General features: G+C 51.5%; 9 protein-coding genes across 9 annotated transcripts; 5 read left to right on the forward strand and 4 right to left on the reverse strand.

The window, feature by feature from the left end:
* Positions 1 to 1,001: 1,001 nt before the first annotated feature.
* On the forward strand, positions 1,002 to 2,636 carry COL26b_001663 (uncharacterized protein; the record flags this gene model as incomplete). Its single annotated transcript, XM_053174609.1, has 4 exons — positions 1,002 to 1,034; positions 1,181 to 2,185; positions 2,237 to 2,415; positions 2,471 to 2,636. 4 exons carry the CDS (start codon positions 1,002 to 1,004, stop codon positions 2,634 to 2,636), a joined length of 1,383 nt encoding a protein of 460 aa, XP_053041540.1.
* A 173-nt stretch (positions 2,637 to 2,809) lies between these two features.
* COL26b_001664 (uncharacterized protein) lies at positions 2,810 to 4,117 on the reverse strand (the record flags this gene model as incomplete). Its single annotated transcript, XM_053174610.1, has 1 exon — positions 2,810 to 4,117. One exon carries the CDS (start codon positions 4,115 to 4,117, stop codon positions 2,810 to 2,812), a length of 1,308 nt encoding a protein of 435 aa, XP_053041541.1.
* A 2,814-nt stretch (positions 4,118 to 6,931) lies between these two features.
* Positions 6,932 to 8,284, forward strand: COL26b_001665 (uncharacterized protein; the record flags this gene model as incomplete). Its single annotated transcript, XM_053174611.1, has 1 exon — positions 6,932 to 8,284. The coding sequence occupies one exon, from the start codon at positions 6,932 to 6,934 to the stop codon at positions 8,282 to 8,284; it is 1,353 nt and encodes a 450-aa protein (XP_053041542.1).
* An 823-nt stretch (positions 8,285 to 9,107) lies between these two features.
* COL26b_001666 (uncharacterized protein) lies at positions 9,108 to 9,505 on the reverse strand (the record flags this gene model as incomplete). The annotated part of the gene is made up of 2 exons (XM_053174612.1): positions 9,108 to 9,222; positions 9,300 to 9,505. 2 exons carry the CDS (start codon positions 9,503 to 9,505, stop codon positions 9,108 to 9,110), a joined length of 321 nt encoding a protein of 106 aa, XP_053041543.1.
* A 4,023-nt stretch (positions 9,506 to 13,528) lies between these two features.
* Positions 13,529 to 14,715, forward strand: COL26b_001667 (uncharacterized protein; the record flags this gene model as incomplete). Its single annotated transcript, XM_053174613.1, has 5 exons — positions 13,529 to 13,532; positions 13,566 to 13,955; positions 14,006 to 14,110; positions 14,151 to 14,240; positions 14,294 to 14,715. The coding sequence occupies 5 exons, from the start codon at positions 13,529 to 13,531 to the stop codon at positions 14,713 to 14,715; spliced, it is 1,011 nt and encodes a 336-aa protein (XP_053041544.1).
* A 282-nt stretch (positions 14,716 to 14,997) lies between these two features.
* On the reverse strand, positions 14,998 to 15,542 carry COL26b_001668 (uncharacterized protein; the record flags this gene model as incomplete). The annotated part of the gene is made up of 2 exons (XM_053174614.1): positions 14,998 to 15,192; positions 15,327 to 15,542. The coding sequence occupies 2 exons, from the start codon at positions 15,540 to 15,542 to the stop codon at positions 14,998 to 15,000; spliced, it is 411 nt and encodes a 136-aa protein (XP_053041545.1).
* A 1,515-nt stretch (positions 15,543 to 17,057) lies between these two features.
* COL26b_001669 (uncharacterized protein) lies at positions 17,058 to 18,098 on the reverse strand (the record flags this gene model as incomplete). Its single annotated transcript, XM_053174615.1, has 3 exons — positions 17,058 to 17,231; positions 17,287 to 17,669; positions 17,771 to 18,098. The coding sequence occupies 3 exons, from the start codon at positions 18,096 to 18,098 to the stop codon at positions 17,058 to 17,060; spliced, it is 885 nt and encodes a 294-aa protein (XP_053041546.1).
* A 1,241-nt stretch (positions 18,099 to 19,339) lies between these two features.
* Positions 19,340 to 19,918, forward strand: COL26b_001670 (uncharacterized protein; the record flags this gene model as incomplete). The annotated part of the gene is made up of 2 exons (XM_053174616.1): positions 19,340 to 19,438; positions 19,496 to 19,918. 2 exons carry the CDS (start codon positions 19,340 to 19,342, stop codon positions 19,916 to 19,918), a joined length of 522 nt encoding a protein of 173 aa, XP_053041547.1.
* A 1,759-nt stretch (positions 19,919 to 21,677) lies between these two features.
* COL26b_001671 (uncharacterized protein) lies at positions 21,678 to 22,817 on the forward strand (the record flags this gene model as incomplete). Its single annotated transcript, XM_053174617.1, has 2 exons — positions 21,678 to 22,255; positions 22,358 to 22,817. 2 exons carry the CDS (start codon positions 21,678 to 21,680, stop codon positions 22,815 to 22,817), a joined length of 1,038 nt encoding a protein of 345 aa, XP_053041548.1.
* Between the last annotated feature and the right edge of the window lie 318 nt (positions 22,818 to 23,135).

The raw sequence follows: 23,135 nt of genomic DNA on the forward strand, positions 1-23,135 counted from the left end.
CAAAGCACTCGTCGAGGGGCTTAGTAATGACTCGCGCACCACACGTTGACCTTTAGCGGAAAGATTACTCGCTGAAATTCTGCCCTGCTAGAGTCCGTTCACGAGCCTCAACTTCAACACCAGGGGTCCATCATGTGAATTATCGCGACCTCAACTGGAGAAGCTGGGTTATTTACGGGTCAACCGTTCAATGACGATGCACGACCCCTGAGTTGCCCCTTGTTATCAAGGAGACACTGCAGGCGCACATTCCCAATCTGGGGTTGATAGCAGTCGCACTTAGAGACAAATTCCCCAGAGAATACTCCGCCTTACAGGGCACACGATTAAGTTCGTGCTCACTTGAAGCTTGTGCTGACCTCCTCTTGGCATCCTGTGAGTGTGTAGGGCCGTTGTGACCAATTGGCCATATTACACGCGAGAAGCGTACCACACGGCGACCCCGAATGTTTGTGCCCACTTATTTTACCGCCATTCACGCTCGACCATATCCAAGAACGGGCGTCGTTCGCCGGCAGTTCACCACGTGGGATATATCAAAAGACTTGCGCTCTGAAGAACGCAGTTTGTCGATTCATCAACCTTGCCCGGCTACGCCTGATCGGCACGTTTCTGCCCGAATGGGTCGGCCGCATTGGACAATCTCGATAAGTGGGATTCCGCAACCCTACGGATTGTTCCGCAACTCATGGGAACCTAGAGGAACATCAAATGCCGATTTTCCACGGCCAAGAGGTCTCCTGGGCATTGGAACCTAGCCCTTTAATATCAATGATTCTACAGAAGAGCAACAAGTTTCTTTGCCATCTTGGCCATTGCATATTTCCCCGTCAGTGTCACGCGGCAGTCAAAAAGGTGCGCCACAGGCGGCAAACTGTGAAAAAAGACGGTTGGAAGGGAAGAAGGATAGCAACTAGCCGCGTGCATATAGAAAATCGGACACCGAAGGTGAAATCGGCGCAGATCTAACCGCTCACTAGGTGTTGGACGCTCATTTAGCAATGGGTTCTATGTGGCAACTGGCCGTCTGCGCCGTAAGTTACGACCCTTTGCATTAGTCTTGACTAACCAGGAGCAGTTTGTTGCATATCGACTCTCTATCATTCTTTACAATCTATTCATCCATCCCTTGAAATCCTTCCCTGGCCCATCGCATTACGCGGTCTCCTGGCTGCCAAAGTTTTACCGTCAAGTCTACAAGGCTGACTACTGGAGGCATGCCAAAGCCCTTCACGAGAAATATGGCCCAGTCGTGAGGGTCGGGCCCAACGAGCTTTCGTTTTCATCGGCCCAAGCCCTGGATGATATCTACGGTGTCAAGACCAAAGGCAAGCTTGAGTTTCCCAAAGATGCAGTCTTCTATGATGTTCGGGGCACGCCACTCAACGACTCCATGATCTCGGCCGACCAACCCTCACATCGCGCGTTGCGTCGCCAAGTCGCGCCCGCCTTCTCTGAAAAGGCTCTCAAGGCCCAGGAACCCATCATCCAGAGATACGCCGACATGATGATCTCGGAGCTCCGTGATAGGGTCCAGGAAGACGTCGACATTGTTGACTGGGTCACGTTCGCTACTGCCGATGTGATGGCAGACCTGTCTACCGGCGAGTCGCTGTACTGCATGGAGAAGGGTGAGATGGATCCCTTTGTCGACATGGTCTTGAATGTCTCCCCCTTTATTGGCCTTCTACAGCTGTTCAATAGGCTGCCCTTGACAAGACTCCTGTACAAGATGGTGTCAAGTCAGAAGGGCCTGAAAACGTGGCTTGAGACAGTAGACATCGTCACGCAGAAAGCCGAAAAGCGGGAGAAGATGGGCAACGATCGGCCCGACTTCATGACGATGATCTGGGCGGAGAACGACGACCGGGAGTCATGGACTAGGGATAAGATCATCAACTTTGCTCAGCTTCTTTTCTTCGCCGGAAGTGAGACGTCAGCCACGACTTTGTCCGTGGTCATGTTCCATCTCCTGACTACTCCTCACGCCTACAAGAGGTTGACTGACGAGATTCGAAACATCGGAAGTGACGAAGAGATCACCATCTCTAGACTCGCGACCATGGAGTATTTGACAGCCTGCATCGATGAAGGCATGCGCATGCGCCCTGTTGTTGCCGCAGTCATTCCGAGAGTTGGACCGCCTGGTGGAGGCATGGTGGATGGACACTTCATACCTGAGGGGGTAAGTGGCCTGCGATTCCGTTCATACTTCCAAGCTAATCAACATGGTTAGACTACCGTGGGTGTACCGCAATGGGCAACTCATCACATGGACTCCAACTTCTTTGAGGCCAACTCCTACTTGCCAGAGAGGTGGTTGAAGTCTTCGGCCGACGACCCCCGCTTTGCCGCAGACCAGAAGGGTGCCTGTCAACCTTTTGCTAAGGGGCCCAGAAATTGCCTGGGAAAAGGGTAAGCCATTCCACCCTTCATCCAATGAGGACACAACTGACAGCGAGTAAAACAGCTTTGCGTATGGAATGATGCGCATGTTCCTGGCGAAGCTGATATGGCACTTCGATATCGAGCTTAAACCGGAAGATCGTGACTGGGACGTGAAGCCAACCTTCACTTCCGTTGTGTTCTGGGCCAAGCCCAAGATGCATGTCAAACTGACCCCAGTTCAGAGGTAGCCGAGCTAGAAATATGCTTCTTTGAAGCCCACATTCATCAACAAAAACATTTAAAGGTCCGTCCTTCAATAGGTTTACAAAAATGAGGCCAAATTCAGATGGATTGTGTTCACTGCCCTGATAATTCTACCTTCTCTATCTCATGGGGTGCCTGTCCTCCGGCAATGATTCGTCTAGCAGCCGAGTGGCTGGGCAGCATCGACCTGCATGCTTGGCAACATGCCCAGCTTTTCCATCTCCTGATAAGACTCAAAGATACTCTCCATGGTGTCAAGAAACCCGGTCCATCCAAATCTTCTGGCCTTGTTCAAGGACACGCTTCCGAACCTGAGATAAGCAAAGTCTCCCATAAAGAAAGTATCCGGGTCTTTGAAGGGATCATGAGTGATCTTGCCTCCAGACTCCTTCATGATCGCATGCCAGGTCTCTACATTCTTCTTGTCGGCAGCCCAGTCCCGAAGAGTGAAGCTGGACTTGTATGACAGCGGGGGTCCGTAGCCCAAAGGGGTCTTCTTGCCCGACCTGCCTTCGACTGTCTTGAGTCCTGACTCGTCATCAGGGGGCGGCACCACACCCTTCGCACCAAACCAGCGAGCCAGCTCGGCAAAGAAACGCTCCCAGGTGAAAGGACCACCGTCTTGAGTGTTAAACGCCTGGTTCGCGCAACCCTGTTCGAGGGCCGCCCACTCGCTGAGGTAGCCAGTCATGCGGGCAGAGCAGTGGTAGTACTCATACTGCCACTGCTCCCAGTCTCCCCCGAATGCAAGGGACTCTCCCTTGCGTGCTTGAATGGCAGCGTAGACAGCGAAAGACCAAAAGGTATTCATCGATGCGTTCGAAGAAGTACCAATGACAGCAGTGGGCATGATGATGTTCCACGAAGTACCGTGCTTTGCGCAGAACTCCTTCAACATGTCCTCCTGAGGGTAGTAGAAGTTGGGCTGCAGGTGTCGCGGCTGCGGGTCAGACTCCAACAGCGGGGTTCGCACACGACCAATGTGCACACCGTAGTTTTTGCCGCCGGTCTGAAGAACGAACCGGCTGGGCTTGATCTCGGCGAGCTCCAGGGCCTCGAGGAAGTTCTTGAGGAGTTGGACATTGCTTTCAACGAGGGCTTCCGCTTGAGACCAATCCTTGTGAATGTAGGAGTAGAAGAAGATGTGGTCGGCCCGAACACCAGCTTGGGTCATGCTCTTGGCGATCGAGGCAGGATCCTGCAGGAAGTCACAGGTGACAATTTCGATGCGGGACTGGGCTTCAGGGGACAGAAGAGCCATCATCTCCTCCGGTGGAGGCTTGCGAGAGAGGCAGTAAATGGTCTTCCAGCGCTTGGGGCTGTCAAGGAGAGCCCTCATGGTGTTGAAGCCAGAGATGCCATTGGCGCCGGTGATGATGGCCGTAAGTTCTTTGAGCGAGTCGTCAAAGGTTGGCAGGTTGCGGTGAATGCCGATTTGGCGGAGGTGAGAAGCTGAAGAGCTCATGATGAAAGAAGCAAGCTAGTGATGTTGAAGGGTGAGGAAGAAGTGGTTTGAGATGCTGATGAGAATTGTCTGAGATGGCAGAACATCTCACGCTATTTATCATTTTGCTAACCTCAGAGCTTGTTAGCTATAATCGAGTCGTCAGAAGCACCGTGTATGATATTAGCCCTCCCCTTTTTGGAATTCCGGCTCCCACTACGACGCTCCGTCATCGACTTTTTGGAGTCTGCACGTCGGTACAGTGCGAATTCCTTCCGGATCGGACCCGGCCTCACAAAATCGGACAAGATGTGGAATTGACCGGTGTGGAGCAGCTCAATCGCGGCCTGAAAGGTCCACAGATGTCCGTTTCGGGCCAGTGGCAGAGCGGCGAAGGTGCAGTTTTGGCGCCGGGCCAAGGCACGACGCCCTTAACGGCCCTCACAGTGCTATTGGACAATTATGTGGGGCGGCCCCTATTCCATCCAGTCTTTGAAGAGAATCAGAGACCGACCTTGCTTCGCGCCGGGACTATCACGGAGTGGCGGCCTGCCCCGAAGTCCGTGTCGCGCGTTGGATTGGTAGAAATGATGTGAGATGTGATTTTCGAAGGGCTTTCGACTTGGTCTGGGGGGGCTTGACGTATCAAGTTGAGTTGAGGTAACTCAAGCCTACATGTAAGGGGCGCCATCATAATCCATGCCATAGTACAGGAGCTTGAAAGCCACGAAGAATAATAGCCAGAAGATTATGGCAGAAACATGACGATCACGAAAAGAGTTGTTTGAAATTAACCGTGATGTGTTACACAACCTTGCTTTTTCTTGATTCCCAAGCAGGACATCATGACGGCACCCCGCCGATCATCACAATTCTACAGTTTGTAGACGACTGTACATTCTCGGCCATGCACTGCGAGCTGATGATGTAACGTAAACTTGAGTAAACTAGGGTTTTGCGATTGCGAATGTGCTTGCTCATCTCCCTTGAACGCTCGGTTAGCTGATAGCCGCGGAGCCCTGTAGTGGGATAGCCGTGAGTATCCACTGCGAGTGTATCTCTTTTGAAGCAAGTCCTCAGGAGGCAAAACTTCACTGTTTAATACCTCACCGCTTCCTAAAATGTTTACGGTCTGCTAATACTAGATTGATGCTTAAGCCTATTTGCCCCGGCCGGGCTGGACATCGTACTGTAACTACTTGGGACACTTGGCTTTTTGGCTCTGCATGCCGACGCGGCCACCAGTGGTTTTAAATCTGCCCATGCCTCGTCTAACAAATTCGCCGTAGCTCAAGGTAGGATTTTAGAGGACTCCATGTTCCTCATCGCGCGTTTTCGCTTCGCCAAGCTGGTTGCTTGACTCAGGATGACTGCTACCGAGGACCGAGGCAAGCACACTTTACATACTCTTGGGCCGGGGCATGTTATCACGGGCCACGCCACCATGAGATTCTGTGGTATTATCCTGAAGATAACATACGGACAAGCTCCTAGTATCAAAAGGATTACCAGCAAATCCTTAGTTTGAAGCGTTGAGATCCACGGATGGTAGGACTTGGTTGCCTTCCGTTAGCAATTGCCGTACACTATGAAGTAGGTGCAGCACTTTACTCTTCAAATAAGCCCATTACGGTCACGCAATAGCAGCAACTTGGTCAATGCCTGGGGTTAACGCAAAGAACAGAGAGAGCGGTGTTCCACCGTTCATGGAGGATGTTGAAAAGATTAGGTACGATTGCAGTCCTTCATTCGCTCCGCGTGGGGCCTGACATACTCAAGAATCTTTACCTTGGATGATCACGTTCTATCTTCTTCCATCCGGCTTCTGATCGATGGCCTCTGGATAATTAATGTAGATATCGAACTTGCAAAAGCACTCGCATAATCCCTTCATGATTGCTTCTGGTCTTGATCCAATTGCTGTTTAATGTGTAACATCTCAGCTCGAATCGAAGTATTGAGATAGCACCGTTGATCTACATTTGAGCTGACTGCTTTAGCCAGTTGGCAGGGGCATAGACGGGGGAAAAAGTAGTTCTCATCTCGCAGTGCATCTCGGTAAGACACCTTCATTTACATGTAACTTTTGCTTTTAGACAATGGCATGATTTACGTCCTTCTCTTGGTAGGAGAGATGGGTGTTGAGGCAAGCCACCATTTTGGCTTTGCGCCACGTGTGGCGTTGCATGAGGACAAAAACGCATTCCAGGGCCAATCCTGGGCGACTCCCAGGTGCAATTTCCCCTCCTGCCACCCCTCGAAAGACTTCGGAGAATCCCTGACGTTTGTTGATTGCTGCGCAGACTGACTAGTACATTGCCGGTCCGGATATCAGACCTGGTAAGGTCTTGAAGTTCTAGACTTTCTCACGCAGTTATATGTGGTCATTGACACGTTGTATGTATTTCATATGGTACGCGGCAAGATGTGCTGCATCTTAATGTGCGCGACGGACACATCCGGTACTACACATGAGTGCCTGCATTAGCCCTGAAAGTTCGAATAAGCTTCCAACTTCCATGAGGCTCACAATCAGGTTAAATATGGCCGTACTCGTACCTTTTCAGCACGGGATCACCCGCCGCCGCAAGATCGCACGATCCGGGGTGAGCGGGGTGCCGGCAAAATGGGGTTTGGTGGATCTAGGAAAATTCTGCTCCAGATCACGGCATCAACCCTCGGCAGTCGACAGACTCCACCGTCTCCGAAGTTCGGAACTCGGGATCGACGTCACGTCCAGCTTTAAAGCATCTCTTCAATTGAGTTCTGCCATTGCATCTAGGCACAATTGTCACTGCAACCATTGGCTTGTAACTCAGTCTTGCAGCCGACACAATGCCATCCCACCGGCAACCCCAGCCCAAGATCATCATCGCCGGCGCCGGCATAGGTGGTCTTGCCGCGGCCCTGTCGCTCCACGCCGCCGGATTCACCGACATCCACATTTTTGAGGCTTCGTCGCAACTCACAACGCTTGGTGTCGGAATCAATGTCCAGCCTTCCGCCGTGCTGATTCTTCGCAACCTCGGCTTGATTGAAGCACTGGAAAAGACAGGCATCAAGACCCAGGAATTGAACTTTTACAATCGCCATGGTCACCCAATTCTTAGTGAGCCAAGAGGCATTAAAGCGGGCTATGCTGTTCCGCAGCTCAGCATTCATCGAGGAGAGATCCAGATGCTGCTCTTGAGCGCAGTCAAAGAACGCTTGGGCGAGTTCGCCGTCACACTCAACCACGCCTTGACCGGCTTCTCTCAAAATGACGAAAGTATCACGGCCGAGTTCTCACGACGAAGGGATGGTGCGCCAGCAGACCAGTCTAAAGTGACGGGAGATCTACTCATCGCTGCCGACGGCATCAACTCGACCGCGAGAAAAATCCTCTACCCGAACGAAGGACCACCACGCTTCTCTGGTCGTATGCTCTGGCGTGGCTGCTTGGAGCGTGATCCTTACTTGACCGGAGCATCAATGGTGTGGGCCGGTCATGCCGACCAGAAGTTCATCGCGTACCCAATCAGCCAACGGTCCGCTGACAAAGGCAAGAGCTTGGTGAACTGGATTGCGGAACTCAGAATCCGAGACAAAGACGATGAAGACCTGACACCACCCAAAACGGACTGGACCAAGGCTGTGGACAAATCCGTCTTCGAGCGACCTTTCCACGGATGGAAATGTGGAGGTCTCGATATGAAGAGTCTCATTGACGAGACAGAGAAGGTGTTTGAGTTCCCAATGAGTGATCGGGACCCAGTCGAGCGATGGAGTTTCGGCCGACTTACTCTTCTTGGAGATGCTGCTCACGCCATGTATCCCATTGGTTCGAACGGTGCATCTCAGGCCATCATCGACGCGGAGACTTTGGCAAGAACTCTTACCGAGAGTCTCGGTGATATTGAGGCAGCTCTGAAAGCCTACGAAACAGAGAGGCTCCCGGCCACGGCTAGAATCATCATGGCAAACCGCGCCAATGGCCCCGACCACGTTCTTCAACTATGTGAAGAACGAGCACCAGATGGTTTCGAGAACGTCTACGACGTGGTCCCAAAGGAAGAATTGGAGAGTATCGGTAAAGTGTACAAGCAGGTCGCCGGTTTCGAGATGGAAAGCGTCAACAAGAAAGCGAAAGAAACAGCTGAAATGAGTCAAGAACTGGGGCTGAGCAGTCCGAAGGATTGGATTTCATAGACTTCTTGAGCTGAATTCTAGTAGTGTGGATGATATCAAAGAGTAAGATGCACTCTTTGATGTGAAACGCCATGCTGCTCGCCATAAATCGATTCATCAGTCGATACTTGTATGCATCCATGGATCTGCCATAACTCGTGCTTTCTCCTCATTGATGCCCGTCGGGAAAAAGCTCGCGGCATGAGAAATACCTACCGTGCGGCTTCAGTTGGTGAGTAGCCACGGTCACCTACAACATTTCTTGCACGAACTTTCGGCACGTCCTCCTATCCCCCTTGATTCGGTATACGCCGCGATAAGACAAGCACCTTCGCATTCTGGAGGTGCAAATTGACCGGGACCCGAAAATTTTCCGTCATATTCCGTTGATTCAAGATATCCACATGCATGAGTTCCATAGCATCTGGTGAAAACGCAGCTACTCGTTTGTTTAATTAGTTGGACTACTCTGGAGGTCTCAATCTACTCACTATAGTTTTATCTGCTCTGGGGCAGTCCTGCCGATAATCCTGTGAATGTCGAGAGTCCTGCAATGAGCGATGCCAGCGATCTAGGCCAAATTTGATTAGTCCGCCATACCCGATTGCATCTGCTGGGGTTCGAAAAGGGGGAGGGTGCTCACACAGAATATCATCCTTCGGCTTAGCCCTGAGATATCCCACATCAAATCGAAGAATCTGTTGTCAAGCAACTTCATTGTAACATTAGTCACACCGCTTCCATCAGGGTCTCGAACGATGATATCGCTATCAGATCAGGTGTGATCAGTTCATCTGCACTGCAAGATTCAATGCAGAATCGGATACATCGAAATCAAACCTTACTATGACTGGGGATCATTCATTGATTCTGGGCTTTCCCTCACCACGTCAATGACTGGGTTGCTGCCGATACCCATCGTATCCGTGTCTCTGGCGGATGCTTTCATCGAAGCATCACTTCAATCATGATCAGAAGTCTATCCTTCATACAACAGAAAGCGATAAAAAGATTTGATTTATGAGTGGTAACTTACATTGATCGTTCCCCAAGGGCCGTAGCCACGGCCAGCTTGGTGACTTCCTCGTTCGTGGGTGCTGCTCCCTGAGTAATGAGCTCCTGCTGACTTCTTGTAATGAGGTTCGATTCCTTGTTGACGTGAGTGCCGTCGGTCGTGGGAATGACTCCAGCCACCGTGGTGGAAATCAATGCTGCGATAAGGATTTGCCAAGACAAATACATGTTGAATTCGTCACAAACAATGACAAGACTAACTTCGGAGCAAATTCTTGAGGCTCAGATGGTCTGCAGATACAGATTCCTAGGTCCTTAGTCTAGAGCAGCTTCTTTAAGTATTTTGGCTGTGGTTCTTTTGGGTGATGTTGGTAACACCAAGAAACTACCCAATCCTCTGGGGCTGTCATGTGTCTCAGAGACAATCCGGCTTTCCTACTGTCTTTGGTCTATAGTTGTCGTCAACATTACCACTATGAGAATGGTAGTGGGCGTTGAGACCAGCAAGGAACAACCCCTGGTTGTCGGGCACATGAGGGTTTCCATGGCGAGAGGCATGAGAGAATAGGCGACATCGTAGCAAAGAATGGGGTCATGCGGGCACACCAGCCCTTGGGCGTCACATCCTATTGAACTGCTCCTAATAAGCACCCGGGTCATTGGCCAATAAAAGATGGACTCTTTGTTCTTTCCTTGAACTGATCATTTACTACATAGCTTCTAGTGTAATAGTTTGTCTCCTTGCGTTATTCAACGTAACACATGGAGACTCAAAGTTAGTGACCATCATCGCCCCTCCTTCGCTTATGGTTCTTTGCCAGAAGACCATGTGGAGAGATCCCCAGAGCTTACAATTACACGAGACTAGGCAGTGAAATGTGGTATCACCTTGGCATCAAATATTCCCTTGATTCATCGCCGTATTGATAGAATCAGCTTCGTATTCAAGGCGATTCATCCTTGGTTCTATCCCCTCGTGTGTAATGGTTATGATGTTACCGAAGGCGACGTAATCTAGCAAGAATAGGGTGACCCAAATGAAGTACTGAAAAATTAGGCAGATTCGCCAACCGCCTCAGAGGTATCTCAGTCGCCTGTGAATGTAACATGAAAACAATCATTCACGAATGTCTGTCTTTGTTGTTTGGGTTACTCAGCCTAAGCCATGATGCGAGATTCAATATCCAATGCCCCTCGGCTACTAGGTATGTTTATGGCGTCTAATATGATTCTAGAGAGTGCAACAATACCTCATGGAATACCGGGCCATTCACTATCAAGCAGCTTCGTGTATCTGTATTTATATAGGACATTCTCATTACCATCATACACATCAACCAGACACTCGAACTCCACGTTGACCCACCATAGCCTCAATATTCAGCAAATACTTTCGCAGCATCATCATATTGCCGACATGAAATCAGCCGCGATATTCATGATCCTAGCCGCTACTACCGTGGCCGCAATATGCTTCAGCGGGGGGGTGACAGCCGAGAAGGGCAAGTATTTGAAGGAGGAGATAAAAGAACTCAAGAAGAAGACTCGTATGGAAGTTGTTTGCAACGCTATTGCGGGCAACGGCAAAATGAAGTGGCATAAGGGGGAGCAACGTCGCTATTGCTTGCAAGAAAAGGATGGGCTGAAGTGGGACTTTATGCTCAAGGTAGGGCTGGCGCCGATGGAACCTGATCCCAAAATATTTTGTTTGTCCTACTGCACATCGATTCAATGTCCGGCTAAACCATAGTATCATCACTGACGCATTTCAGTACATCAACTGGGGAACGAACACTATCAAAACCAAAGAGTGTATGAACGGCATGGAAAAGGAGGCATACGGTTGTAAACACGGCGGGCAAACAGGCTATTGGAACTGGGAATACATGTAAGTTTTTGCCACTCTTCGAATAATTTGCCTGTGGTCCTGTACTAATATCCTTCTTTCACGTAGGGCTGATCCTAATCAGGGCTACTGCGAGGACTTTGGCTGGTTGTGAAGAGACAGGGTGTCAGGAATACTGGAAATTTGGGTCATTGCCGGAAACGACCTGCAAACTGTCAAGAATTCATTTTGTCAATGGCAAGGTTTTCGGTGTTGCCAGTTGACCTGGGCTTCATCGTTGGGTTTGATACGTCGTGTCTTTCCTAGGTGAAATTGTGAACCAGCCAAGCCGTGGAGTCAATCTTTTGGATTAAGGCCAGGAGTAATGCATCCGCAATAGAGACGCAAGAAAAGAAAACCTAGGATTGAATCAATTATGCATCATTTCCAAAGGCTGCGCCGGAGTAGTCTATCCACAAGACGCTGTTAACGTTCCCAGCAGAGCGAAGATGTCGCGTTTCAGCGCGCAAGATCATCCGACCGACGGAAGAAGCTCGTGGCAGTTGGTCAAGACGCCAGATTCACATCAGGAATTGGAATTTGTAGCAGCAGGCAATGTGCTTGTATTTAACAAGAACGGCCACACCGAAAAACTGGAACCCACCTGTTTCCCCCTAAATAGCAACCTGGTGACGAAATAACATCGGTTGAAACACCGTTCCCCCGTCACCCCAGCCCTACCATACGATTGGTCCAGCGGTGCAACGTCTTGGCAAGAATCGTGGCCGGGGCTCTCTCATTTTTTTCGTTCGATGAGCGATGAGCGATAAAGGTTAATTCCCTGTCCGCATTGACACTCTGAGACGACGTCCGCTCATGCGCCTGCCAGATGACCCGGTCTCGGGGCGGCGGACGATTCCCGTCCTGCAGCCCGAAAGCCTCTGACTCGGGCAACATCCCTGCACAGATCGCGAAATGCCAGGTTTTTCTGGGAAAGACGGCAAAGCAGCTCACGTCCGGCAGATTTTGCGTTCGCCCACGCGAGATTATGGGATTCCTCTGAATTTCGTGATACGATCCCGCGGTGATCTTCCAAAGAGGGGGGTGATGAGGGAAGGGCTTGGCCGCATGCACGCCTTGGGGTTGCCATCCGGTCTGCCTAACTTTAAGGGGCAGCATCCAGCATCCAGAATGCGACGTGGACAGCTTAGATGGACGTCAATGTAACCTTCCTCATCAATTTAAGCCATCATTTTTGACTACTGCGCTAGGGCGGGTTCATCGCCTACCCGACCCCTGCCGGGGCTGCTCCCGCGGCCAGTTTAACAGAGACGCGAGGCGCAGTCTATCCAAAACGACGAGCTTCCCAATCCGGGGCCCCTTCCACTCTCGGCAAGTAAAACTTGACGGCGAATGTTTCTCGACACCGAACCCGAGCAAAGGACAACAGAGACAAGACCACAGGTTCTCCCCCAAACTTCCCTTTTCCGCCAAGAGACTTCGTGCCCGCAGCAGTGACAGAACACAGCCAACTTTCTTTGCACGTCGAGTCATGAGCCTCTTTCAGTGTCTCGTCGTTCGTCCTCCACAACACGCAACAGGATATCCATGACAGCATACACACCACCACGCAGAGACACCAGTTCCCCCTTTATGAACGGCGTCTGGCGTTCTGTCATGCCCAGCTGCTGGACTCCGCCTTCCTGACACGCCACATGGAAAGGCCACCACCGCAGACGCTGAGACGAGTGACTGTGCTTCTTTCCTTCTAGAACGCCCATCCTTCTTTTTCCCCGGTTTTCTTATGTGAAACCGGGGCCAACCCTACATCCAGTCAGCACCTTTGCGTGATCATCGTCTCATCCTTACAAGTCGATCACCGGCATCTGTGTTCCATACCGGGAGCGAGACCAGGGAAGGGCCAATCTGCAGCCCAGTGGAATGGTTATGTCGGGCTTGCAGGGTCTGGCGGCCAGGCTGAAAGGGCAAAGAGTGGATAGCCAAGTCAACCGATGGTGCATATCTCGAGAGTTGTCCCCCACACGCCCGGTGGATGCGACCGTCTTACGTTCCCTCTTTCCCACTTTTGCCTTCTTTTGTATCTATTTTACCTTTTGATACCCCATCGCTCGCTGCCTTGCCATTCTTGAAGTTTCCTTTTCCGCTTTTTGCGTCGCGTCCTTCGTTTAACGGCTGGTCTGTTTCCTCCATCAACCCTCTTTTGACGTCTGGTACGTGCGTGGGCCTATCACGACTTTCACCCCTTTGGCTGGTCAAATGGGGCGGCCAGCAGACTACGGCCCGACGATCAATGCGGTGGTCTGGTCTCAGGTTGCGCTTGCGGCGTTCTTCCTCTCTCTGAGAGTGTATTGCAAGTTCATAAAGCATCGAGGTCTGTGGTGGGATGATCATGTGCTCATAGCATCATGGGTGAGTTCGATCGGTGTCGTGGCCGATCGTGAGCCGAACCTGACATTGAGCAGGTCGCCCTCGTCATCACAGCGATATTGAGTTCGGTCAACGTTTCCCTCGGCTTCGGCAAGCATGTCTTCGAGATCAACCCCGTCAACTTCCCGGCGATCGGCCTTAACGGCCAGGTTTCCAGCACGATATCGATTTCGGCAGCGGTGTGGAGTAAGACCTCGTTCGCGATGACGCTTCTCAGGATCGAAGGGAAAGGTTGGACTCGACACCTGATTTGGTTCGCCATCGTCAGCATGAATCTGCTGATGGCGCTTAACGCGATGGCCGGCTGGGTTCAATGTGCGCCGATCGAGAAGAACTGGCACCCTGAACTCCCTGGAAAGTGCTGGGATCCTAAGGTTGCCGCGTACTACGGTGTATTTGCTGCCGGTATGTTGCCAGTGGAAGTATGTTGTGGAAATGGTCTAATGGAACTCTAGGATACTCCGCGTTGATGGATATCCTCCTCGCAATGCTGCCATGGAAGTTGGTTTGGGAACTCCAAATGAAGTTGAAGGAGAAGATCGGCGTTGCCATCGCCATGAGTATGGGTCTCTTGTGGGTACAATCGCTCCATTCCTCCAGACCTCCGGCTAAGATCGATCTCCAGTGCCGGTGCAACTGCGATCGTCAAGTGCACGACCATCCCCACTCTCCTCTCGGGTGACTTTACGTGTAAGTGGTCTTTCACATTATGATTTGATGCCTTCGACTGATCGATATTGCAGACGACGGCAGCGACCTTGTCATCTGGGGAACCTGCGAGTCCGGCGTAACCATCGCCGCCGCCTCCATCCCCGTCCTCCGCGTCCTCGTCCGCGACGTCGCCAGCACCGCCCGCAAATACTACGGCGGATCCACCGGTACCCGAACAGGCAGGTCTCAGATCGGCGGTGGCATCACCCGTACGAACACTGTCACAGTAACGACGACAACACGAAAGCCTTCCGTCAGAAGGAAAGATAAGCTCGCAGACGACCGAAGCGACAAGAGCATCCTCGGGGATGAGGAAGAGGTGGAGTTTGGCAAGATCGTCAAGACAAACGAGGTGGTGGTGCAGTACGACACGAGAAGTGATTACGATGGGCATAATGAAAGTTACGAGATGGGCCGGATGGATCGCATGGACCGTATGAACCGTATGGTGTAATAAACAACAGCCCTATTCCATGATGATCGGTCTCTGGGGATCAGACCAACAGCCAAGACACTCTGGTTCCGTCCCTATGGAGACTGGATTGCGGCGTGAGGCTTTGACATTGTGGAAACACTGTGATCCGATTGTCGCATCGAACTTCAACTAACATACGAATCAACCGCTTCGCCGCAGTCTAGGTTTATACATATCCTTGGAAACAATGTCTTTCCAACAACGTATTCTAGCCACGTCCCCCAGTATGAGAAACGAGTTACCATCCAGTCGCCCGCCCATTCACTCAACGGTCAGAGTCTGGTCCTCCTCATGCTTCTTAGCTTCGCGCACCATGAGAAACAACCACAAACCCATCGCTTCGTCTTCGAATATCCAATCCTCAGGTAGCTTAGCAGCAACCTCGGAGATGATGCGCATAACTCGTCCTGTAAGGACTTGACCCATGCCAAGTGTCACCAAAGCAGGCCATAGTTTCTGGAGCTCCTGTCAGCAGACGTTGTTTAAACAACAATCGCACTCATTGCCCGCGGGCTTCTGATACAAGCGGCTGTGCGTCAAGCAAAGGGTTTAAAGCAGTGGCAAGGAAGGAGTTAGCAACTATAGCTTACCTTTGCATCCTCCGCTGCCTTCTCCCCCTCTTCTTGCGACAAGCCCTTTCTATCAAAGAACATCTTGGCCAAAAGTTCATGATCGTCCGCAGAGACTACGGACTTGAGGCCGGGCTCATCCTTCAGCTGCTCGTACACAGCCATGAGTTCTTCCTTGCTCGAGGTGCCATCTGTTTTCGGATCAGCGCCATTGGTAAGCTGACTGGGCTCGGACATTGTGGACATGATAGACCCCAGAGGAAGGTACCCAGAGTAGTTCGAGGGAGTGGCTTGTAGAAATATATCTAGAGAGGGCGATAGATTAATGAGTAGCTAGGCGAACGGACAGGACTGATGGCGAGGCAAAAGGGCAGGGTGAATGAAGCTCAAGATATAAACTCGCATGCCACCAAATTCAGAAGCGCTGCGCATTATTCAGGAATAACAAAGACGGTGTATGGAATCTCTTCCAGAAATTTCAATTGTGCTCCGAAGCCTTTGACACTCAAACAGAATGTATCCAAACGGAACAGTTTCTCACAGGGAGCATCACAAACAAAGGCGCTACACAAGACATTGAAAACCAGTTTCAACAGCGCGATGAGTCGCAGATACGCAATTTCTTGCGACCGAACGAATTACTGGCAGAAGCAAATCTTCGTAGTTCCACAAGGAGCCAATATGGTATGAATCGAACCGGGCTCGAAACATAATGCTGGTCTTCGGCCACTTGTTTGAGTCTGCGGCAAGTAAGACCTCAAAATCCAGTGAGATTCCATGTTTTTTCCCTTTTCCTTCGTTTTCTTTCGAACCGACGGCTTTCATCAGGAACTTCCGGTGAAAAAAAGCTCGAATAGAAAACTTGAGAATCACGAGGAATACGACGACGTTTGGCTGATTTGGAGACCATTGTGTTTCCTTCTAACCTTTTTCATACTTTCGTATAGCAGGCAGTAATATGGAGGCACTTGACACCTTGTTGACTGCCAGGAAATCACCGTGAAAAGCTATAGCCTACAGCCTCACAACAACTCCATCAGACACGCGAACACTTGTTTGCTTGGGTTACAGCTTCTTTTGCTTTCTCTCATTGATTGATGGGTGTCATGAAGCTTCCTAAACCCAAGATAATAAGGAAAGACGTATTTGAAACCTTCCTGAGTTCGTATTGTGACAAAGCTTCTTCCGCTTGAGGTAATCGGAATACTGCTCGTCTCCCAACGACGTTCTTCCACGCTTTGCAAATATCCGGTTGATCCGTGAAATGTCGCTGCGGGATATTTGTTTTATAGCGGCCCTTTGCTTCAGCTGCCGGAGCTTTCGTCTTGCACCCCAGAGCTTGAGATCAGGTTCATGTGTCGGTATTCACCGCATGTGATGGCTCATCAACTTTGATATACTATTAATATAGGCTACGACTTTGCCGAGTCCTCCAGGCTCCTTGTTTTAAAGTTGAACATCTCATTCGACTGCACCGAGTGGCGAGATCTCAACTTCATCGCCGTTTCCAGCCCTGCGACGGGAACCCGGTACTCCAACTCTCCGCCCGGAAGCGGGAGATACTCTGGCAGCAGCCCAAGTTGCGTCAATGCCGTCCCTTGATCCCAGCTAATATGTTCGTGATACAGCCGATCCCCACGGATGTTGACGACCGCCGCGAAGGGTATTTCTGCTGAGCGACCCGTCGGAGGGATTCCGGGAAGTCTGGGAAGGAGGTCAGCAATGTCGTCCAAGTATTTCGGAGTGTGTATCTTACAGCCAGTCAATCTCCTGCTCATGGGTGAACTTGAAAATGAACTCGTCCACCACGCGGTCAATACCAATCGTCCTGCTAATGAGCTCGAGCTCGGTGTCTGCTGAGTTGTTGAAGATGAAGTTGTGGCGGTAGAAATTGGTGAGCGGGCCGCGGCCTACACCACCGGTGAGCTGAGGAAAACAGTCAGTGATCAACTTTGCGACGCTACATATCGAGGGCACCTACTGTGGGAACGTGGTTCACGTATGGCTCTTGCACCATTGTGCTCATGGTGTGCTCCACTGATCTGTCCGCAAATTCATACCACGTGTGCTCATCCCAAATGGCTTCCAAATCAAATATCGGGCTCTTCATCTGCCCTTTTAAAAGTGTGAGATTGCGGGTATGGGAGAGGGCCTCGGTGTTGTAGTGAAAGTGGTCCTGAAACGGCGTCGCGAACTTGTGAGACTTTGCTGCTGGGTAGAAGTATTCCATGCGGGTGCTTGAGCGCTCGGCATCTCCTTCGGACTTCTCAGCAAAGTAGTATGCTACTGGTACCGGCGATGGAGCTAGAGACTTCTTGTCGGAGCTGTTCGCATAAACCACAGCACTGACGATCTCGGGGAAGTCTGAGATTGATGTTGCAATCGAGTTCCACATTTCTGGATCATACGCTGCAGCTGTGTCAAACACTGCAACTCAACGACAAAGCACATATTGATTGACTTACCAGCAAGACCCACTACGACTTTGGGTTCGCATTTATCGCTGCCTTTGAGAGCTGTTGTTGCCGCCTGCAAAGCCTCCAGGGCGTTTCTTTTCAACGCTCCCTGCTCAATAGCTACAACGGTATATCCCTCTTCAGCCCATTTTACTGGCAAAGAGGGTACTCCTTCTTCGATAGCGAGCGCTTTGTCAAGGGAGGGCACAAGAAGGATGAGGCCGGGGCCAGTTCCTCGCCGTGACAGTGGTAGAAGCAGAGAAATGCCCTCCGCGACAGCCTCTAGATGATTTTGAGGCAGAGGCTTGGGAGGCTTGGTGATGTCGGCGTAAGGCATGATTGAGAAGGCTGTGTTCTGATACGGTGTGGTACTTGAAGATAAGGTTGTATGCCGAGGCGCATTTCAAGTCAGAATGGGTATCAAGTGCAATAAATATTCCCCGTGGTTGACATCAAGCCAACTACGCATGATCGTTCCATGTGGCGATAAGCCTCTCCAACTTATCCCCCAGTATTCCTTTCCCGGACCGAGCGCCGGCCGAAATCGAGGTTTAGGTTGCGAAATGACATTCTTGATTCACACTAAATAGCGATGAACAATGCCAAGTAGTAACTAACATACCCGCTAGTAAAGCAGGTCCATTCGTACGTGCCGCATTACGAACCTGCGGATGGGGAGGTTGGTGCGCGGGCTGAGCACCCACAAAGTGCAAACATCCCGGTCAACGACCCTCCCAATATCCTCAGATAAGCCATCTTCCAATGGCGCTTCACTAAGTTATCTCTTCCGCCGCTGACATACGGATTTACGGTGTTGCGGTTTTACGGGGTGATTTTCCTCCTAGAATGATTTCTGGAGGGTCATTTTCCCATCCGAATAATTGCAACATCATACGTCTTTTCGGTTGAATCGTCCAGCGGCAATTGCACCACCGCACCACTTCTCCAAAACATCGACCTCCCAGCGCCAGCGCCCGGCCCCATATTTCCCGTATCCGCTCGGCCTGAACGGACCCGCCTACCTTCAGTACATTATGGGCCGCCCACCGGTTAGACCGGAGGACCGGAAGCGGTCGGCTAAGGCATGCATCGCGTGCCGCTCCACCAAGAAACGATGCGACGGAGGATCGCCGTGCTTGCCTTGCGTGAATCGGGGCAATGAGGCATCGTGCGAATATTCCGAACGCGCGAGAACGCGTCGCAGGACGGATCAGCGACAGGCTACGCCAGGCAGTTTGGAGAGTCGTAGTGATGGGCCAAGTTCACCTAGACAACGGCGCGCGAAGCCTACATCGCGAAGTCGTGATGCCAACTCGAATGCCAGGGACTTGAACAAGTCGAGTGCACCGCCAGGTCCTCGGCCGGTCATGATGCACACATGCAGCGGAGAGAAGGGTATGGTCGAGAAGCCAGATTCTATGTGTTCGTGCTTGCTCAATTGAGTCAAACTGACCATAGTGGGATCTCTTAGTTTTCGTCGGCAATGCGTCAGCTATCTCGTTTCTGCAGTTTCTCAGGGGCAGCCTGAGTAACGTACTGGGTTCCAACGGCTTCACCACAAGCCACAATGGCCATCGCATGTTCGAGGCGCAGGTGCCGCTCCAGCAACCAGATGGCTTCCAGGATGACATGAGCGATGGAGAGAAACTAGAACTCATCCAACTCTTCTTAGATGCCGTGAGTAACTGTCTTTCATGCATACGTTCACCGCAATAGCTAACCTAGACTTCAAAGTCGAGCGGTCTCTTGGACCTCTTCGACAAATCCGAAATTGACACGCTCGTGGATGCAACTCATCCACGAGAGAAGAGCGTCAGCAGTTCCAGCACCGGCTTCGCCACAGACATCGAGGGCCGGGTTTGTCTGTACATGATGATTGCCATCGGCGCTCAATGTCGAGGTCGTCCTGAAGACATGCCGAAAGCATTCCAGTACTTTTCGCAAGCGCGAACGCTCTCGTTCCAGGGCTTCTTGACAGATCTCACGCTGAATATGGCGCGGGGGTTCGTTTTGATGGCGTTCTACATGTTTGGTGCCTGCCGTCGCAACGCGGCGTTCATGTATCTCGGGGTCGCGACCAAAGCGGCCTCAGTATTAGGCCTGCACATGTCGGACCAGTTCCAGTCGCTATCGGAAGCGGAGCGAAGCCTGAGGTAAATCTTCTCAGTTTCTACTTTGCCTCTTGGCCCTGACCATCCATCACAGATCCCGTATAGACCGCAGCATTCGACTCTTTGATGTAGTCTGCAGCTCAATTCTCGGAAGGCCGACCAGCAGTCTGCCGCGGCGCAGTAACGGGGGCTCTTCAACAACTCCTGTCGCCGCCAACCATCGAAGCCAGTCGGTCGCAGCAGCCTGCCAGTTCTCCCCAATCATGAATCGAATAGTGGAGAAACTCACGGACAAAGGCCACCTCGGCCTCGAGGTGGCTGAAGACTTCCTAGAGGAGATCCGCGATTGGAGTAGCAACCTACCCTTGGCACTGCGGCAAGGGCTAAGACATGCATCCGCCAGAGCCCGGCCGTCGTCGGACCGAGAGACGACAATCGGCAACATTCACGTCGCTTGCACGTACTACTTTGGGATAATTACGACGACACGAGAGTTTCTCATCCAGCATATCATGCCTCAGATTGATGGTCGAGTCGAGGCGGGGATGGTGACTGACGGTTGTCTTGTGAGTGAAGACAACGAAAAGACGGCGGAGCTGGCCAAAGTCTGCGTCGACGCGGCTGCGTATATGGCTGAGATGTGTTCCGATGCACTAGACACCGGCGTGATCATGGGAAACATGTGTATTCTCAAGTGGGTACTACCATTCATATCTCGAAACCGCACCATGCTAATCTTTATAAATCACTAGAGCGTGGCTATTTGCCGCAGGTCTCATTCTTGGCTTCTCGCTTCTTGACCAAGACACAGGACCAAACAATCGCGCCGCATTTCGCAATACGCTGCGAGTACTCGATTTTCTTGGACGCCTAAGTCCCCAAGCGGGACAGTATCATCGCGTCCTAACGAGCTTCTCGCACGCTCTAGAGACTTATCGTAACCATTCTGCACACGGGCGCGACAAGTCCGCCGCCCCTTATGTCGAACGACTGCTCTCGATCAACACGTCAAGCAGCCCAGAAAGCAGCCGGCACGATGCTGGAACGCGGATCCATGCCAGAGATCACAACTACAACATGCATGCAGGAGCTACAGTTGCGACCGAGAACCTACTCACTTCTCAGCTCGATCTCGGGACACTGGATTTTGGCGGAGAAGATCTGATTCTGAGTCTTCTCTGGGAAGACGACAATGGCCTTGGCTTGGATGGGACAATGGCAATTTACTGATGTGGGCCTTGGCGTTTGCCAAAATCCCAGCAAACAGAGCTCCAGAGAGCCGCTGGGATAAGCACTTGCGAACTCAAACTAGGGTCATTCGGGAAAAGCGCGCGAGGATCCTAGGGACCAAAAGTCCCATAGCGCGTCTTCGTTCGAGCCCTGAAAGGGCTCGAAAGGAACAGTGACAGCCGACGTGGAGCGGCCGTTTTCAGTGTTCCCTGTCCTATCCCCACACTACCTAGTCAGGGGAACAGGATAAAAAGACGACACGCGCTCTCCAACCATTTTCAAACTTTGCTCGTACGCATCTCACCGCCCACGATACTGAATCGACTCGAAATGACATATTAGAAGCGATGATGGCGCCTCTCGAACGAGAACCCCCCGCCATCAGCTGCGCGAAGGCGGCACTCCTCCTTCTCGGCGTTTGCGTCCCTTCGGCGTTAATCCTCATCTCAACGCCTAAATCTGGCCCCAGCTCCGTGATACGATACGCTTGGATCGCCGTCGTCCCCTTCATTGCTAGGCATTTACTCGTGCAGTTGTCCGGTATAACAACAAGTTATGTTCTCAACACCGTTGCCATGGGACAGCTCTGTCTCGTCCTTCTGCAAAGCTGCAATTTCCTGGTACTCACGCGTCTCGATGCCGGCGATTTCGTGAAGGGGAATATTTACCAGCCGTCGGATGGGCTTGTTCACAAACTTCGTGGCGTCATTGGGTTAATGTTCAACTTGCGAGGCATCGGCACGCCATGGCAGATCTCACGTATTAACGCGGCTCCACAGAGCCTCGACAAGTATACCGAGAACGGAAAATTGCGCAAAGGGCCGTGGGTGGCGCGACAGTTGCAGATTATCTTCTGGCAGTACCTCTTTCTCGACTTCACGTATCTCTCGTCCTTGGATACGTCACCGGAAGACGCGGAGAAGCTCTTTGGCCCCGGTAAAGAGTTCCTGTATATCAACGCCAACGCGGAGCAGTGGGGAGCCCGTGTGGCTGTTGGCTTGATCTCCTGGCTAGCCCCGGCTCGAGTGACAATGGACATCGTCTATCGAGTGCTATCAGTAGTTTCTGTCATGAGCGGTACGGCATCTCCGGAGGACTGGCCGCCTCTCTTTGGAAGCATCTGGGATGCATACACGATCCGAGCTTTTTGGAGGTGAGTAGATTTCACACAGTCTCCGCGTTGAAGTCTTGTGACTAAAGCCATGCGTAGCGTCTTTTGGCACCAACACTGTCGTTGGTTTCTCACATCAGTCAGCAACTACATCTGTCGAGACCTCTTACGCCTTCCTCGACCCTCCCGCCTGGAGCGTTATTTCAATATCGCTCTAGTGTTCATGGGTTCGGGCCTAGTCCACGTTATGCTCGACATGTTCTGCTGGGAGCCGTCTCTTAAAGCGCCAACATTGGCCTTCTTTGGCTCCTTTGCTGTGGCTATCATGGTTGAAGACGGGGTTCAGGAAGTGTGGCGCCGCATTGTGGATGTAGAGGATTCTAAGAACGTCCCACTGTGGCACAAGATTATAGGCTACATTTGGGTTTCAACGTGGCTCACGGTCACCTCGCCATGGTATCTGTATCATGCCGTCCGGCAGCCTGTGGAGGTCAAATGGTTGGTGCCGTTCAGTATTCTCAATATGACGGGGCCAGTGGCTGGGAACGTCTTGTTGTTCGGTGGCGGCCTCGTGCTGAAATACACGATTGGTGGCCAAATTTAGAACGATGGAGGAAATGGAAAAAGGACACGTTTGGTGCCTATGAGAACCGGCAAATAAACCTGTCTAGGCTCGTGATTGGCTAGAACATGTAATTTGCCACCTACAGCTCCTGAATGCATTGCCTGCTTGGTTGCCTGCATTCTTGCCAGGTTTCACAGACACCAATTGATGACTAAAAGGGAAGTGACTGGATGGATGCCTAGGTACCTTACCTAGGTGCCTAGCAATGGTCAACAGCGACATGAGGGAAACAGCGGTGAACAGAACCGATGGGCAACATTTCACATTTCGCCCAGGCTGGGTTGATGTGTTTAAGAG

This window comes from Colletotrichum chrysophilum (assembly GCF_026319265.1).
Source record: "Colletotrichum chrysophilum strain AFK26 chromosome Unknown scaffold_7, whole genome shotgun sequence".
NCBI lineage: Eukaryota > Fungi > Ascomycota > Sordariomycetes > Glomerellales > Glomerellaceae > Colletotrichum > Colletotrichum chrysophilum.